The 18,384-nt window shown below is 44.0% G+C and overlaps 1 protein-coding gene across 1 annotated transcript; it reads right to left on the reverse strand.

The window, feature by feature from the left end:
• Nucleotides 1-1,843: 1,843 nt before the first annotated feature.
• On the reverse strand, nt 1,844-3,013 carry LOC146557250 (olfactory receptor 5F1-like). The gene has a single exon (XM_085249247.1). The coding sequence runs from the start codon at nt 2,993-2,995 to the stop codon at nt 2,024-2,026; it is 972 nt and encodes a 323-aa protein (XP_085105373.1). The 5' UTR covers nt 2,996-3,013; the 3' UTR covers nt 1,844-2,023.
• Nucleotides 3,014-18,384: the final 15,371 nt, after the last annotated feature.

Here is an 18,384-nt window from a genome sequence, read left to right on the forward strand (position 1 = left end):
TCAGGTGGCACAGCACTGACTTAGGTCCCCTATACATCAACAGTGATGGTTGGAGAGGGTCGACACCTTCCAGTTTCCCAGGAAGCACAAAGTGGACTCCAACCTGCTGCTGATCTTCTACTGCTCGTCCATTGACAGCCTGCTGACATACTGCATCAAAGTAAGGTACGGCAGCTGACCAGATGGGAACAGAGTGAAGCTTCACAGTGTAATCAAGGCAGCACAGAAGATTATTGGCTGCCCTCTCCCCTCCTTGTCAGACATTTATTTCACCCGCTGCCTCAACAGAGCAACAAACATCATCAAGGGAAGCTCCCACCCAGGCTTTGACCTGTTCGACCTGCTTCCCTCAGGGAAGCGCTACAGGTGCATCAGCACAAACACTGACAGACTTAGGAACAGTTCCTTTGCAAAAACCATGAGCACCCTGAACTCACACATGAACCAACGACACAGTTTCACCCCCCAATTCAAGCCTCTCCTCTATACACAGAATATACAAACACTACCACCACTGTGCAATATTTAATTTATGTCAAAATACCTCACTGTAAATATAGACTATTTATTTTTTCCAATATTTGTATATTTGATATTGAACTGCTCATATGTATACAGTGCCACAGAACTGTGCACCTCACCCCCCTTTCTTCTTTCCCCACATGTCTGCACTGGGTAGGAGATGCTCTCAATCTCTTTGTACATGTGTATAGTGACAATAAAAGCCATTCTAGTCAATCTGTCATGAACCTGGGTCCTTTTGACCCAGCGTTTTGTGTTTTCTATTTTTGTCATTTTGGTTCTGTTCTTCCTCGGTTAGTGTTCTTTTCTTTCTGCCCGTGTATCTGTGTCCAGTCTGCGTTTCTGAGTCTGTGTCATTACGTGTATGTGTTTCCTGTTTTACTTTGAAGGTCTCTGTCTTATGTCAGTGTGTTCTGTTTATGTTTCCCTTACCTCGTCAGCTGTTATGTCCCCCCAGGTATGTTTCCCTCCTGTTTCCCATCCCCTGATTACTGGTTCATTTCTGGTTTGTTTTGTTAGTTTTGCCCACTTTAAGTTTTCCAGTTTCATGTCCACCCGCACCGTTTGCTGTTTGTATTTTCTCTTGTCATTAAACTCAGGTGCACCCGAGCTGCCGCTTCCTGGTCCTAAATAATTCCCACACGGCTTGCTCCGGCAGACCGTGACAGTGTCAGTTTAGAAGGTCAAGCACAGCAGGGAGAGACCACGCCTATTGGGGAGGCCTTTGCTGGTAGTTTGTGTGTGGGATGTGGTGCTTCTTGGCCTCACCTGCTGCTGGGAAATGAGCTACCAGATCTTTTTTTTTGCAATTGTAAACATTTATTTCTTACTGTTTAACAGATTTCTCACATTATCGTGTAGAAAAACTGATTTGCACTGTAAATGTTCAGCTTCAACTTTCAATCCTTCAAACAATGGAAAAGCCATTTAATTGTACAAGTGTTAAGTAAAAACAGACTTTCATGTTTGATTAAGCAGAAATTCTAAAACTGGTCCAGTTGCTAAAACCTCTGACTGTTTCAATAAGTGTTAAAGAAAAAGAGGATAAAACTGAGAAAACTACTAAAACTGCTTCACATCCATGTGGTTGTGGATCAGATTTATAAGACAGCATAATATCAAAATAGATTGACACTCTGATAGTGCTGCCACATCTAAAACAGTTTGTCTTTTAATCCTTTTCACATGTGCAGTCTCCATGGTGCCTGTTATTTCCTTGAACAGTAATGAGAAGAAAGAGAGTGAAATTTACAGCCTTCCTACATATCAGTGGGTTTTTTTTTTTGGTAATTAGGCAGGTGACCATCAAAAATACATTTAGTGCAAAGACATCTACAAAATGTAAATCATCTGGGAAATGCAGATAAATAATAAAACGTCATATCCGCTCACATCAATAGACATGTTTTCAGACAACTCCAAATAAAACACAAATTTCAGTAAAAATTAAACATTTTTTTGGACTTATTTTAAAATGGATGTCAAACAATGGGTGTGACACTTAGCTGTGTGTGAAACTATTTTCTGATCGAATAAAACAAAAATTAGTTCTTTTTAAAATAACAACACTATAAATTATTTTTCGAATTTTGGTCAGTTTGAAACCGTAAATCAGAGGATTCATAATAGGAGGAATGACAAGAAACTCTAATGCTACAAAGTTTTGAAGGGACCGAGGCAACTCTTTCGAACCCAGTCGCATACTTATAACATCAGTAAGTACTGCCACAACAAAAGTAAATAATGAGACGAGATGTGGGACACATGTTTGCATGAACTTTGCTCTGTTTTCTATAGACTTTACACATGTTTGAATGATATACATATAGGACCAAACTATAAAAACACCATGAAGCAAATAAATAATTGTTACAATATTTGCAGATATAGCATTGATTGCAGTTTGTTCTGGAAAACAAGCGAGTTGAACAATACTCCAGTTCATACAGAAGAGTCTGGAAATATACGGGCTGCATAACTTCAGTCTGGATGTTAGAAAGACATTCACAGCCATAATGCAGAAGGTTGTTAACCACAAAAAACATGCAAACCTAATGACTCTTTGCTTTGACATGATAGAGTGGTACTTCAGTGGCTGACATATGGCCACATATCTGTCATATGCCATGAGTGCAAGAATCGACAGTTCGCCGCAGACAAAAGAAAAAATCACCTGAGTCTGAATAAGGCAACCGTAATATGAGATGAGATGAACATCAGAGAGGAGATCCCAGAGAAATTTAGGGTAGAAACCTGCTGTTCCATAAAGTGCATTGATGCAAAAGACACAAAGCAGAATATACATTGATTCATGGAGGTTGCTGTCCAAGATGATGATCACAATGAGAGAAACATTTAGCAGGCAAATGATGCAGTAACACAACAAACTGAGGAAAAAGAGAACAAACCTGTGACTGACTGTTTCATTGAAACCTGAAAGAAAAAACATTGTTATTACAGAAACATTATTCATTGTGATTGAGAGATGTAAGTGAAGCTTATTCGCTCACTGTATCTGGTCTCTGTTCTCCTCTCTCCTCTATCAGGTACAGATAACAGCAACACGTGAGCTGGGATTTCAAACCAGCCAATCATTGATCTGGAATGAAAGCTCACAGCTTTGGAAGATCACAGGGGATTTAATATGTATCATGTACTAAACACATAATAAAACAAACCTGCAGGTTCTTGAAAAAGAAATATTAAAACGTTTTACACCTTTATTAAAAAAAATGCTTTCTTCATAATACTGATAGGAATTTCTTACATTTATGCCAATTAAACATAATTGTCTAGGACTTGTTGTGGTTTTTTTCTGTTTTTCGTTTGTAGTCCTTCGTAGTCCAGTCAGATCATTGTTGCTTCAGTGATAATGATCAGGCTCTCTGACGTTTGCTGAAGTCACTAGTAAGACAGTAAGAAGTTCTTGTGAATGTTGCTTTGTCTTTGCCTCTTAGTAACTCTGTGGAAAAAAGACTTGTTTGCACCTGTTACCTGCTACTTACCTGTTACTCTGCCGCCTGCTCACTCTCTACCTTTCCTATTCCATAATGGAAAGATTCTATCCCAGGTGCTTCTCCAATTTTCTGCAGAGTGATGTAACCTTATTGTTGCACCACGATCACCCCCTTTTCCTCCAGCCCAGAAAAGAGTAAATTTAAGTTTTTTTTGCGTAAAACCATGGTCTCAGAGATCTGGTAGTATATTCTGAGTTGCTGCAGGAACCACAACCTCTGCTGGGCCTTCTTCTGGATAGAGTCTATATGTGGGGACCACTTCAGATCGCTTGAAAAGGTGGGCCCTAGGAGTCTGAAGTGATCCACGGTAAGTACTCTATTTTTAAGGATAGTTAGGGCGAGTCTGAAGGTTCACTGTCACGTCCACAGTCGGGTCCGGGTGGTTCTGACTGCAACAGTGGAACAGCTGGTCCACCTCCTGTCTGTACGTGGACTTGTCTTCATTGTGGATCAGACCAGTGATTACCAGTTTGCAAATTATGCGAACAGATCCATAGAAGATGCCATCAACGTAGCTCTCCACTCTGTGCTGAGCCACCTGGAGCAGTGGCAAAGCTACGTCCAAATGCTCTTTGTGGGTGTTCTCAGAATCTCATCTCTACTTTGTGGTTCTGTTGGCTTCATCGGGTGATGGCCTTCTGCTCGCTTTGGAACGGTTCAAAGCTGAGTTTGAAGCAGTGGGAATGAGAATCTGCACCTCCAAATCTGAGGCCACGGTCCTCAGCTGGAAAAGGGTGGAGGGCCCACTTCAAGTCAGGGACGAGTTCCTGCCCCAAGTGTCATGGCCTGGGGGATCGGCGAGACGCTGATCGGCCTTTTCTGTCTTTTTCTCTCTCTCGCGCTCTCTCTCTCTCCTCCTCTCCGTCGCCGGGGCGGAACTCATTGTGGGTTTACGCCCTCGGCCCACGCCCACGGAAAAGAACACAGCTGATGCCCATCAAGGTGAACAGCATTTAAGCCAGGAGGTGACTGCTGGTCTTCGCTGGATCGTTGTCTACCACGCGTCAGTGAAAGTCAAGCTACAGCTCAAGATAAGTCATGTGTCTTTTGTGAATATCGTTCTCATTCCTGTCTCCTTATCTACAGTGCCCCTGGATTACCTTTCCCGTGTGAATCTGTGTGTCAAGTGTGAAAAGAAGGACTGTTGTCGTGTATGTGGAGAGTTGGAGAGCGAGTGACTTCCCCCTTGGATTTCCCTTCTATTCAGCTGATTCAGGAGTCCTGCGTTTGAGTCCCCTGCATTGAACCTTAACATAACGATCCAGCCAGAATATGGAGTCAGCGGACTCTGCCGCCCAGCAGCGCGTCCTTACGGCCGAGGAGGTTTTGGAACGTCACGAACAAAGGCTGCAGCTCATCAATCAGCAGTTGACCGCTCTAACGCAGGTCCTTGCTCAGCGCGTACCCCTGGTAAGCCCAGCAGCCTCTCCTCCCTCTGTCTCCTCACAGTTACCGGCTTCTGAGCTTCCGGCACCCGGGCCTTTGGCTTCGCCTCATCCCACTCCCTGGAGCCCCCGGAGCGAGATTTGCCAACACCGGAACCCTTCGCGGGTGAGTTTCACAAATGTGCCGGCTTTCTGACCCAAAGTTTAGACAGTTGCGGAGGACATATGAAACTGACGAGGCTAAGATTGCCTTTTTTGTCCAGCTCTTACGCGGACCGGCTTTAACCTGGGCTCAAGCTGTTTTGAGAACTGACGTCAGCATACCAGGATTTTCTTGCTAAATTTAAATGTGTGATTGAGAGAGGTACTGGCGCTGATGCAGCATCTCACCATTTACTAAATCTTAAGCAGGGAAGACAAAGTATGGCGGAATACTTCATTTTGTTCTGGACGTTGGCCGAAGAGACCGGGTGGGGGCAGCCAGCATTGATAAGTACTTTGTTGAACAACGTGTGTGATGAGTTAAAGGGCGAACTAGTGATAAGAGAGTTACCTAAAACTTTGTCTGATGTGATAACGTTGTGTGTAAAGGTGGACGGGCATTTACGTGCGCGACGCAGAACTGAGGACTATGTTTCCCAGAGGTCTCTGGGACACGGCGAAGCAGCATCGGGCGGAAGCGCCACGAGTGGCGGAAGAGATTCGGAGTCGCACAACATGGAGGAGGGTGAGCAACCTATGCAGCTGGGTCGCTCTCGCCTTTCCCCTGAGGAAAGGCACCGTCGGTGGAGGGCCGGTGAGTGTTTCTATTGCAGCCGTAAGGGTCATGTTGCCAATGTTTGCGCGTCTCTGCCAAAAGGCTGCAGTAGAGATGAGAATACGGGTGGGCGTGGGCTCTAGTTCACAGTCTCCTCCACGGCTCATGACAGCAGCTAAATTAACGGTGCAGCTTCAGGTCAGCCCTCTTAAGGCTCTAATCGATTCAGGAGCGGAACAGAACTTTATTGACACTTCGCTGGCCAGACGATTAAATCTGAATTCTGAGCCTCTGCCACAGTCACTCCAAGTCACCGCCCTCAGTGGCCAGCGGCTTCCTAACATCACTCATATCACTGAGCCCGTTTTACTGACTCTCTCTGGCAATCATTCCCAGACTATACAGCTGTATGTGTTTCAAGCTCCGCTCATGCCACTAGTTCTGGGTTACCCGTGGTTGCATCAACATAACCCTGTTATCGATTGGAAAAAGGTGGGGTGGGGGGGAGGATTGTTACATGTCCTGTCTGAAAGCTGCCACCCCCTCTTCCGAACCACTAACCAATTCTTCTCTCTCCAAGCCGCCGGACCTCTCCTCCGTGCCACCCGTCTACCATGATCTCAAACAAGTGTTTTGCAAGGATAGAGCACGCTCGCTTCCTCCGCATCGGCCGTATGACTGCGGCATTGATCTTCTTCCAGGCGCACCTCTCCCTACCAGCCGCCTATACAGTCTGTCTCAGCCCGAACGTGAAAGTATAGAAAAATACATCAACGAATCACTCACCGCAGGTCTCATTCGCCCCTCGTCATCTTCTGTGGCCGCCGGATTCTTCTTCGTTGCCAAGAAAGACAAGAGCTTACGACCTTGTATTGATTATCAGGGCCTTAACAACATCTCAGTGATGAATAAATATCCGCTCACTCTTTTAAATTCTGCCTTCGAGCTCCTTCAGGAGGCCACCATCTTCACTAAGCTGGACCTGCGCAACGCGTACCATCTGGTAAGAATAAGGGAGGGGGATGAATGGAAAACAGCCTTCAACAATCACCTTGGTCATTTTGAATATCTTGTCATGCCGTTTGGTCTCACCAATGCCCCAGCTGTTTTTCAGGCCCTGGTAAACGACGTACTGCAGGACTTCATTAACCACTTCGTCTTCGTTTATCTGGATGACATCCTCATTTTCTCTCATTCTGTCTCTGAACAAAAACACCATGTCAGGCAGGTCCTCCACCTCCTCCCGGAAAACCGTCTCTTCGTGAAGGGGGAAAAATGTGAGTTTTATGCTTCCACAGTCTCTTTCCTGGGCTATGTCATTGAACAAGGTAACCTGAGAGCGGACCCCTCCAAAGTTCAGGCTGTGTTAAACTGGACCACTCCATCCCATCTTAAGCAGCTTCAGAGTTTCTTGGGTTTCGCTAACTTTTATCGCCGTTTCCGCAACTATAGCCAGCTCGCTCTACCCCTGACTCGTCTCACCTCACCTCACCCAAGGTCCCCTTCCACTGGGATGAACCGGCTCGCCAGGCTTTCTCTTGCCTGAAGGAGCGCTTTGCCTCTGCACCCATCCTCATCCAACCCGATCTCAGTCAACCCTTCGTCGTGGAGGTGGACACAGGAGTGCGGGCAGTGCTCTCCCAGCAACAAGGTGGTAAGCTTCATCCTTGTGCTTACTTCTGATACTTATGATGTGGGGAACTGAGAGCTATTGGCCATCAAGCTGGCCCTAGAAGAGTGGCGTCACTGGTTAGAGGGAGCTGCCCAACCGTTCGTGGTTTGGACGGACCACAAAAACTTGGAATACATCCGGTCCGCGAAACGACTCAATGCCAGGCAAGCTAGGTGGGCTCTGTTTCTCACCAGATTCCAATTCACAATCACCTACAGACCCGGCTCTCGTAATGTCAAACCCGATTCCCTCTCATGCCAATTTGCCACCTCCAACGGAGCTGCCGAGGACGCCCCCATTCTTCCTTCCACGTGTGTTGTCGGGGCAAAAACCTGGGAGATTGAGTCAGCTATTCGAGAGGCCCAACAAACGGAACCGGACCTTGGTGCGGGTCCCCCGGGCCTACTCTTTGTTCCCTCTACTGTCAGATCACGAGTTTTGCATTGGGCTCACACGGCCAAGTTCACCTGCCACCCTGGGGTCCACCGCACCATTACCTTCCTCCAACGCTTCGCCTGGTCGCCGTCCTTAGCTAAGGACGTCCGCGAATACATTGCTGCCTGTCCTACATGCGCTCAAAACAAGAGCATCAATCAGCCATCTTCCGGCCTTCTCCAACCCCTACCGACCCCTGGCCGCCCGTGGTCACACATTGCAATGGACTTCATCACGGGCCTCCCTTCCTCATCAGGTAACTCAGTCATCCTTACTATCATTGATCGTTTTTCGAAAGCTGCTCACTTTGTCCCTCTCCCCAAGCTCCCCAGTGCTTTAGAAATAGCTCGACTCCTGACTAACCATGTCTTTCGCCTTCACGGAATCCCCACGGACATCGACAGGGGGCTGCAGTTCACATCACGGGTCTGGAAAGAATTCTGCAATGCCCTCGAAGCGCAGGTCAGTCTCTCCTCTGGTTTCCACCCTCAGACTAATGGCCAGATGGAACGGGCCAATCAGGAACGGGCCAATCAGGAACTTGAGGCGGCCCTCCGGTGCTTGGCATCCACCAATCAGACAACTTGGAGTGAGCAACTCCCATGGGTTGAGTATGCCCACAATAGTGTAACAGGTATTACAATTAAATAATATGAGATACGCATTAAATTATTGTCTTGACAACTTTGGACTAGTATCAGGAAGTTCTAGGTAAGACTATGGAGCCTTGAAAGGATCAGCAGAGAAGGAACCACACAATGATAGATAAGATGTGATTTGAATAGAAACTGTATTGAAAGTTGTAAAGTTTACAAACCCTGCCTGTCTAAAGCTGGCTTCCTACAGTGCACAAACGCACATTAAAGGGCTCAAAAATAAAATCATAACCAAACATCCTCTTTAAGGAAATTCTCCAAAGAGTTTCAATTAAAGAGCTTCCGCTCCTGTTGCTCAGTCCACTTCTCTTTGGAAAGAGAAATTAGAGTTCCTTGTGTGTGTGTGTGTGTGTGTGTGTGTGTGTGTGTGTGTGTGTGTGTGTGTGTGTTTCTGTCCACTGGTTCTAACACTACACAGATTTTTAAAGTGTTAGTCTTATCTGTGTCAAGGAATGTAGTTATAGTCCTGAGGTTCGCTGAAGATGGATCCCACGGCTGGCCACACCGTACTCTGGTCCGTCTACAGTCACTCTCTTGGGATTGGCTCGCCACTGAACCCACAGGGTTCAGATCTCGAATGATCCAGTCCTGGTCAAAAACCAATCTATGCACACAGTTCAGAGTGCATACATTACTATTTTATCTATGCTTCTTCCATCACTCATCTTTCAGTCAAGTATTGCTCAAGTATAACAAATTATTTTAGTTATACAATGTCTCAACCATCATGAAATAACTTGAGTTACATCAGGGGCAAATTTAGCCCAATTTTGGGGGTGCTTCAGCAGCCCCAAAATGAATCAAAGCACCCCCAAAGATTTCTTTCTTTTTTTTTGACAATATTTGCTTTTTGTGTGACACACTACTAAAAATATAAAAAGCATACAGTACTGTACTTGTTTGAGACGTAACATTGTAACAGCAAAAGTATAGATAACCCCTCCTCCCAAAATGGTTTGTTCCAGCTCGCCTCTCCCCTACTCTGGCTCTAGCGCTCTTGCTGCCAGAGCGATGGTGGCTGAGACGCAGCGGAGCGGAGGTGTAAGTGCCTGGCTTAAAACAGGACATATTAGCTGCATTTATCCTTCAGTTACTCTTTATATAGTTAGGTAGGAGTCAGACCATGTTTCTTTTTAGCTGAAAAGCATTACACCCAGGTAACCTGCAGTGTTAAAAACTTTTTTTCCGACAATGTTTGCTACCCTACAATCCGTCCTGCTCTGTAGTCAATTAAGCGACATTTGACCGTCCTGTTGCCCCCATTGAAATGTATACAGCCTATTTAAAATCTAAAACTTAAAATTGTCCGTAGCGTACTGTTGTTACCACTGTCCTGTTTGAAATGGATATTAACTAGCTAACTGACTGAATGCCCATTAACCTTATAACTCCTGTTGTGTGTGTGTGTGTGTGTGTGTGTGTGTGTGTGTGTGTGTGTGTGTGTGTGTGTGTTTGTGTACAGAGAGACAGCCAGGTTCATAATGGATATAAGGAAGTTTTTTCAAAAAAAGGAGCCACATTCAGGTAAAAGTGTAAGATCAAATGATCCGTCAATCAAGAACAATGTTGGATCAGTGTTTCAATGTTTATATCTTTTATTAGATGTTCATGTGGTTTGGTTATTTGCCTTTTGGTTGAAAGTACACTGAGGGAGGACTTTTTGTTTGTGATCTTAATAGAATTTTTTTCATATTAATGTAACTTTTCATCTAATTGAATACAATCTATTTGTGTATGATTGTCAGTCTAAAGAGGGAGAGAGGAAAGAGGGGAACGTGAGGAGAAAGTACAAGGTCAGGAAGAACCACGTAAGAAAACAGACAGGGAACAGTGACAGGCAATATAGAAACTGTTAAACTGACAAAGAGAAAAAACCTGATTTTACTCATACAATCTGGAAGTTGTGTTCTCCCTATAATAAAGCTGCTATACAGAATCTGCAAAACAAACTGGGTTGAAACATTTTTGACCCTCTTTAACAACATTCCAACATAACATTGTAATTGATTGGGGAGATTAAAATTAATGATATATTTTTATGTGGTTCAGCCACAACTCTACTGAAACCTCAGCCAGTAATAGGTAGGCCAACTTTTGGACCGTCCAGTTGTCTGTATGACTGCCTGTAACGGTGGACCCAAGAAATACCAGCCGGAGCGACTTTGACAATGCAGAACTTTTTATTAAACTCGGGGTTGTACGTGGACACATATACTCCGCGCTCTCTTTCTCTGCTGTCACCTCCGTCTCCGTCTGTCACTGCCAACATATAAAGAGACACAATCATTGTCAGATCCCAGCACACCTGTTCACCCCGCCCCTGCGCTGCCCCGGGAGCTCACTGCGTCACGCCTCCTCTGCAGCTGGCCAAGGACCACACCCACGCCACACTGCCGCAGAATGTACTAGAGATGGACCGATCCGATATTACGTATCGGTATCGGTCCGATACTGACCTAAATTACTGGATCGGATATCGGAGAAAAATAAAAAATGTAATCCGATCCATTAAATATCACGAAAGCACCTCACAAAACTTGCAACACGCCGTAACTCACCTCAGGTTAGCACGTCGGAGCAATATGCATCACGTGATAGAGCGGCTGTGGCATGCGGGACCTGTCGGTGGTCTGGATAGCATTTGGAGCTTCGCTAGCAACCTGGCATTTCATCTCCGACAAAGTTATCCCGAGAGAAGTAAAGCAAGTGTGTAAGTCCATCTCTGAATGTTTGTAAAGCATTCCTGCGTTAAGCTTAACGAGCGACTGCCTCTCGCTCTCCGGCTGCTACTTCAATCGTGAAACTGCTTAAATGATCAGCTGATCGGCTTTTCTGTAGCGAGTCTCTCTTGTTTGTTTTTGGCCCACTTTGCACCAGAAAGAGGAAACCAGCGGCTGAACAACAGCAGCACGTTTAAGCTTGATCAGCTGTTGTTAGAATTTATTTAATATTTCTTTCTACACCAGGATCTTTTTCTACGTAGCTGACGCTGGTAACTGTGCAGGGGCGGATCTAGCAAAGTTTAGCCAGGGGGGCCGATAGGGCATTAACAGGGAAAAGGGGGCACAAAGACATACTTTTCTTTCTTATTCTCATTTAAAATGTCTAGCTTTTAATAAATAATTATCTGACACCCAAAGTTTTAATTTGATGTAAAATGAATAGAAGTCAATTACTGTATATAGTGACTATTAAGTCTAATATATATACCCTAGTAAGCTATAGTACTTTTTCCTTTGGGAAGGTACCATCTGTGCAGTCTGCAATTTTGTTGAAGAAAGATGTTGAATCTATTTAATATTTCTTGAAAAATAATTGATTTCTGTGCATTTTTTTTCACACTGCATCAAATTAAGGTTGATTACGTCGATTAAGCATCATGAGGTGGAGCGTGAGGGGTGGTTCCCTATTTTTTATTTATTTATTTTTGTTGTTGCTGGGAGTTGGAACCCTATTAGTTAGGTTGCTTAATATTTACGCTAAGTACTCTTTAAAATACCAGAATAGGGAGAATGGTGTAGGTCTAAGTTTATTAGATTGATCAGTATTGCTGAACTATGAAATATTTTTTTTGTATGCAGGTATAACAGAATAGCTTTAGTGTAGTTGTTGTTTTAAACTTGAGTATGAACTTGCAGACTTGCAAAATGCAGCAAGATATTTTAAAAAAACAGTTTTGTTGATTAAAAAACACTATATCGGATTCATATCGGTATCGGCAGATATCCAAATTTATGATATCGGTATCGGTATCGGACATAAAAAAGTGGTATCGTGCCATCTCTACTTAATATTTACGCTAAGTACTCTTTAAAATACCAGAATAGGGAGAATGGTGTAGGTCTAAGTTTATTAGATTGATCAGTATTGCTGAACTATGAAATATTTTTTTTGTATACAGGTATAACAGAATAGCTTTAGTGTAGTTGTTGTTTTAAACTTGAGTATGAACTTGCAGACTTGCAAAATGCAGCAAGATATTTTAAAAAAACAGTTTTGTTGATTAAAAAACACTATATCGGATTCATATCGGTATCGGCAGATATCCAAATTTATGATATCGGTATCGGTATCGGACATAAAAAAGTGGTATCGTGCCATCTCTAGTATGTACATCACATTTGCACACTATCAGAAACTGCCAAAGAGCCCTGGTGGAGTGAGGAGCTGTAAAGAGAAGCAGAGTGCTCTGTTTATATTCTAAAAATGTTTTAAGCTAGCTTGTTTCAAAGATTCTGTACAGCAGCTTTAAATGTTTTCCAAAAGCACACATACACTTAACTTATCAGTGTTTCTCAAACTTTTTACAGTGTGTACCACCTGATAAAAATGTCAAGCTCTCCTAAGTACCACTATGAAAGCACGAAACTCATAAATCTTACAACACAAAATTAGTATTATTAAATTAGTAAAATTAGGGTCTGCAATAAAGATTTTTTTTCATACATTGTATAAATTCTACCACAGGCAAAGTTGCCTCCATTTTTATAGTTTTTATTAATATTTTGTAATAATTTATTTGCAATAATTCTGTTTTGGGAGTGTTTTTTGTGTATCTGTATTATATTATACATACACATTAAAAGTGAATCTCTGTCCGAAAAATGCACTCAGTTTACTTTTTACTCACTATGAGCATCATTCATAATTCTCCCCCAGTAATTAAGGTTAGGATATGTATTTTTTCTATTCCAATCCATTCTTCTTTTGCAGCATTTAAATAAGCTTGATCAGATTTCATGGTTTTGTTACAGACTTTTCAAAAAAGTGTTTTGCTTTTCTTTCACAAATGTGGGATTAAATTGTGTTAAAATGTACAAAACAGTCATGTCATGTTTTGTGACGAGGACCCAGGTACAGAGAGACTTGATGAATTTAAGAATCTTATATTAATAAAGAAATTTGCAGACTTGCACAGAGATGGTAAAATTATGATGACTGATAAAGGAGACGAAGACAACAGACGATGAGGACAGGGAGGAACGGGGGTTTAAATGCACCAAAGTGACAGTCAGAGAGAACTCGGGACAACATTTAAGGATGCAGGGACTGACAGAGACAGGTTTATCTTGCCTGGCTGGGCAGCTCTCTGGGTGCTCAGCACCCCCAAATCTCTGATCCTAGAATCGCCCCTGAGTTACATCACGCAAGGTTTTAGCGCAACAGAAAATATACCTTATATTTACCCTTTTAAGAATAAATAAACTTGTAAGATTCACTCTCCCATATTTATCCCTCGCTTTTAACTGTTCTTCTTTTTAAGATATTTCAACTTGAATTATTTCTCAGAAAAATATATCAACTTCTTAAAACATTAATACTTCAACAGAATAATGAGATCCCTCACATTTTATAATGACATTTTATGAACTTTTTGCACCTTTATCAAATGAATTAACTTTTAAGTCAACAAAACTGAAAGGGTGCATTTTAGCACTGCATGACGATATTATTGCTTCTCCAACGTTTTGGAAAGCTAACAAACTCAGATGAATCACAGTAATGTTAGAACACAGAAATACACAGAAATCGCTAAGCAGTAGCTTAATACTAGCGGTTAGCTGGGCACATTTTAATATATTCTTTAGCACTTAAAATTAAACATCTGCATATCAGTGATGTTACAGTACTTTAAACATAAATATCACAACTCCGACTGGTTTTGTTTTTTAAAGCAGAAAATATATTAACAGCAGTCAACTACATGTCTTTATGGTGCTAACATTCATGTAGCATCCCTCGCCCGGCTGACGCAGCTCCCCACGGCCGAATTTCACAGATTTCAGATCCTAATAAATAGCCATCTATTAACTACTAGTATGTGAAGATAAATTGTGAATTTAACTTTTATTTTAGCTTTTCTTACTGGGATCTTTCAGCTAATTTGGCGGTTGCCTGTGAGTAATGGCTTTCACAACAGGAAATGCTGACTGACAGAAAGTCATCTCCAGGCATACTCGCCTCCTAGTGGCGGGGAGGGAAAATTAGACCTCCAACCTTATTCAGCAGCACAACCTAAAAATCTGATGCGGGTTACAATAGTCTTACCTCCTCAGCCACCGGGGTGTCCCCCTTCGAAGCATCTCTGGGTTACCAACCACCTCTCTTTCCGGCCGTCGAAGGTGAGCACTTTGTCCCCTCTTTCCAGCAGCATCTACGGAGGTGTCGACGTGCCTGGAGAGCCACCCGGGCTGCCCTTCTTTGCACAGCTCAACAGAAAATATACCTTATATTTACCCTTTTAAGTATAAATAAACTTGTAAGATTCACTCTCCCATATTTATCCCTTTAACAGCTTGCTTTTAACTGTTCTTCTTTTTAAGATATTTCAACTTGAATTATATCCCTAAAAAATATATCAACTTCTTAAACATTAATACTGTCATGGTCCCCGCACCTCGCCAGCTGACAGCAGTCAGGCTCTTTGTTTTGTTTTTTCTCCTCTCTCGCCTCTGCTCTCCCTTTCTCTCTCGTCCTCTTCCACTCTCTCTTTCTCCTGCCGGCGCGGAGCTCAGTATGGGCTCCTGCTCCTGGCCCACGCACCTGGAGATGATCAGCACACCTGCCGCTGATTATGAGAATTGGAGTCCTACTTAAGATGGCGAGTCTGCTCTACTCGTCGCTGGATCGTTGCGCCATCAGCGTCAGTCGTCCTGCACTCTGCAAAGTTTGTTCGTCAGTACGTCTGAACCAGGAGATTAACTGTTTCTCTTTCTGTGTATAGATTTCCCCTGGACCTGTTTTCCTTGTGCACGGTGACTGAGAGTGAGCAAGAGTGATAGAGGAAAGGAGAGGAGCTGTGTGTGGTTGCGAGGGCTGTGTGGAAATCTCCCCTCCCTGGACTCCTGCCCCTTTCACTCCCGGACCCTGGAACCCCGGCCCCTTTTCCCCAGACACCGTTATGTGTGTATATATATTTCACCGTGGAGAACACTGTAAATAAATTCACTTTTGATTTGAAGAAACTTGTGGTCTGCACCTGAGTCCGCTCCACTAATCGTGACAAATACTTCAACAGAGTAATGAGATCCCTCACATTTTATAATCACATTTTATGAACTTTTTGCATCTTTATCAAATGAATTAACTTCTAAGTCAACAAAACTGAAAGGGTGCATTTAGCACTACATGACGATATTACTGCTTCTCCAACGTTTTGGAAAGCTAACAAACTCAGATGAATCACAGTAATGTTAGACCACAGAAATACACAGAAATCGCTAAGCCGCCCTTCTTCGCACAGCGGATCACAATAAGCACCTGGCGGACCGTCACCAGACCCCTGCACCTGCCTACACCCCGGGACAAAAGGTTTGGCTGTGGACCCGATTTGTTCCGCTCCGGGCTGAGTCAAAGAAACTGTCTCCCACCTTCATTGGTCCGTTTGTTATAGACTCTCTGGATAACCCGGTTTCTGTCCGTCCCTGAAATATGCAGATCCATAACGTGTTTCATGTGTCTCAAGTGAAACCCTGCCTGTCCAGTCCTTTGTTACACCAAGTTTAAGTATCTCTGGGTCTTGCTCATGAGTGACGGGAGTGGGAGATCGACAGACGGATTGGTGCTGCGGCTGCAGTGATATGGATGCAATACCAGTCTGTTGAGGTGAAGAGAGAGCCAAGTGTAAAAGCAAAGCTCTTAATTTACTGGTCGATCTACGTCCTTCCCCTCCCCTATGGTCACGAGCTGAGGGTAGTGACCGAGATTACGGATACAAGCGGCAGAAATGGGCTTCCTCTGAAGGGTGGCTGGCCTTTCCCTTAGAGATAGGGTGAGAAGTTCAGTCTTCCGGGAGGGGCTCAGAGTAGAGCAGCTGCTCCTCCACATTAAGTGGAGCCAGTTGAGGTTGTTCAGGCATCCTGGGCACCTCCTGAATGAGGTGTTTCGGGCATGTCCCACCAGGAGGAGGCCCCGAGGCAGACCTGGGACATACTAGAGAGATTTTATCTCTCAGCTGCCCTGGGAATGCCTTGGTGTTCCCCCAGACAAGTTGGAGGAGGTGGCTGAGGAGGGAGGGAGGTCTGAGCTTCTCTGCTAGGGCTGCGGCCCCTGTGACCCAGCCCCGGATAAGCAGATGGATGGATGGATGATCTTTGTGGATTACAGCTCAGCTTTCTATACAATCATCCTGGATATCCTCTTCACCAAACTGGTCACTCTTGGCCTTTGACTTTCTCACCAACCGGCCCCAGACTGTAAGACTTGGCCCCTATCTGTCCTCCACTCGCATGCTGAGCATTGGCTCCCCACAAGGCTGTGTGCTGAGCCCCCTCCTGTATTGTCTCTAAACCTAAGACTGCAGTTCGACCCACAACAACATCATCATCAAGTTTGCTGACACCACATTAGTCAGACTTATCTCAAAGGGAGACGAGGCAGCCTACAGAGAGGAAGTCCTGAAGTTGACATCATAGTGTTCAGAGAAAAAACTAGCACTTACCATTATGAAAACCAAAGAGATCATTGTCGACTTCAGGTGGCACAGCACTGACTTAGGTCCCCAATACATCAACAGTGATGGTTGGAGAGGGTCCACACCTTCCGGTTTCCCAGGAAGCACAAACTGGACTCCAACCTGCTGCTGATCTTCTACTACCTGTCCATTGACAGCCTGCTGACATACTGCATCAAAGTAAGGTACGGCAGCTGACCAGATGGGAACAGAGTGAAGCTTCACAGTGTAATCAAGGCAGCACAGAAGATTATTGGCTGCCCTCTCCCCTCCTTGGCGGACATTTATTTCACCCGCTGCCTCAACAGAGCAACAAACATCATCAAGGGCAGCTCCCACCCAGGCTTTGACCTGTTCGACCTGCTTCCCTCAGGGAAGCGCTACAGGTGCATCAGCACAAACACTGACAGACTTAGGAACAGTTCCTTTGCAAAAACCATGAGCACCCTGAACTAACACATGAACCGATGACACAGTTTCACCCCCCAATTCAAGCCTCTCCTCTATACACTGAATATATAACCACTACCACCACTGTGCAATATTTAATTTATGTCAAAATACCTCACTGTAAATATAGACCAACTATTTTTTCCAATATTTGTATATTTGATATTGAACTGCTCATATGTATACAGTGCCACAGAACTGTGCACCTCACCCCCCTTTCTTCTTTCCCCACATGTCTGCACTGGGTAGGAGATGCTCTCAATCTCTTTGTACATGTGTATAGTGACAATAAAAGCCATTCTAGTCAATCTGTCATGAACCTGGGTCCTTTTGACCCAGCGTTTTGTGTTTTCTATTTTTGTCATTTTGGTTCTGTTCTTCCTCGGTTAGTGTTCTTTTCTTTCTGCCCGTGTATCTGTGTCCAGTCTGCGTTTCTGAGTCTGTGTCATTACGTGTATGTGTTTCCTGTTTTACTTTGAAGGTCTCTGTCTTATGTCAGTGTGTTCTGTTTATGTTTCCCTTACCTCGTCAGCTGTTATGTCCCCCCAGGTATGTTTCCCTCCTGTTTCCCATCCCCTGATTACTGGTTCATTTCTGGTTTGTTTTGTTAGTTTTGCCCACTTTAAGTTTTCCAGTTTCATGTCCACCCGCACCGTTTGCTGTTTGTATTTTCTCTTGTCATTAAACTCAGGTGCACCCGAGCTGCCGCTTCCTGGTCCTAAATAATTCCCACACGGCTTGCTCCGGCAGACCGTGACAGTGTCAGTTTAGAAGGTCAAGCACAGCAGGGAGAGAACACGCCTATTGGGGAGGCCTTTGCTGGTAGTTTGTGTGTGGGATGTGGTGCTTCTTGGCCTCACCTGCTGCTGGGAAATGAGCTACCAGATCTTTTCTTTTTGCAATTGTACACATTTATTTCTTACTGTTTAACAGATTTCTCACATTATCGTGTAGAAAAACTGATTTGCACTGTAAATGTTCAGCTTCAACTTTCAATCCTTCAAACAATGGAAAAGCCATTTAATTGTACAAGTGTTA

The sequence above is a fragment of the Mchenga conophoros genome, linkage group LG16 (assembly GCF_057382185.1).
Source record: "Mchenga conophoros isolate Kocher_MC1m ecotype Shallow Benthic linkage group LG16, M_conophoros_male_GT1.1, whole genome shotgun sequence".
Taxonomy (NCBI): domain Eukaryota; kingdom Metazoa; phylum Chordata; class Actinopteri; order Cichliformes; family Cichlidae; genus Mchenga; species Mchenga conophoros.

What these genes read in the sequence shown, in the direction of transcription:
- LOC146557250 (XM_085249247.1), bottom strand. Translation starts at nt 2,995, where the DNA reads ATGAATAATGTTTCTGTAATAACAATGTTTTTTCTTTCAGGTTTCAAT.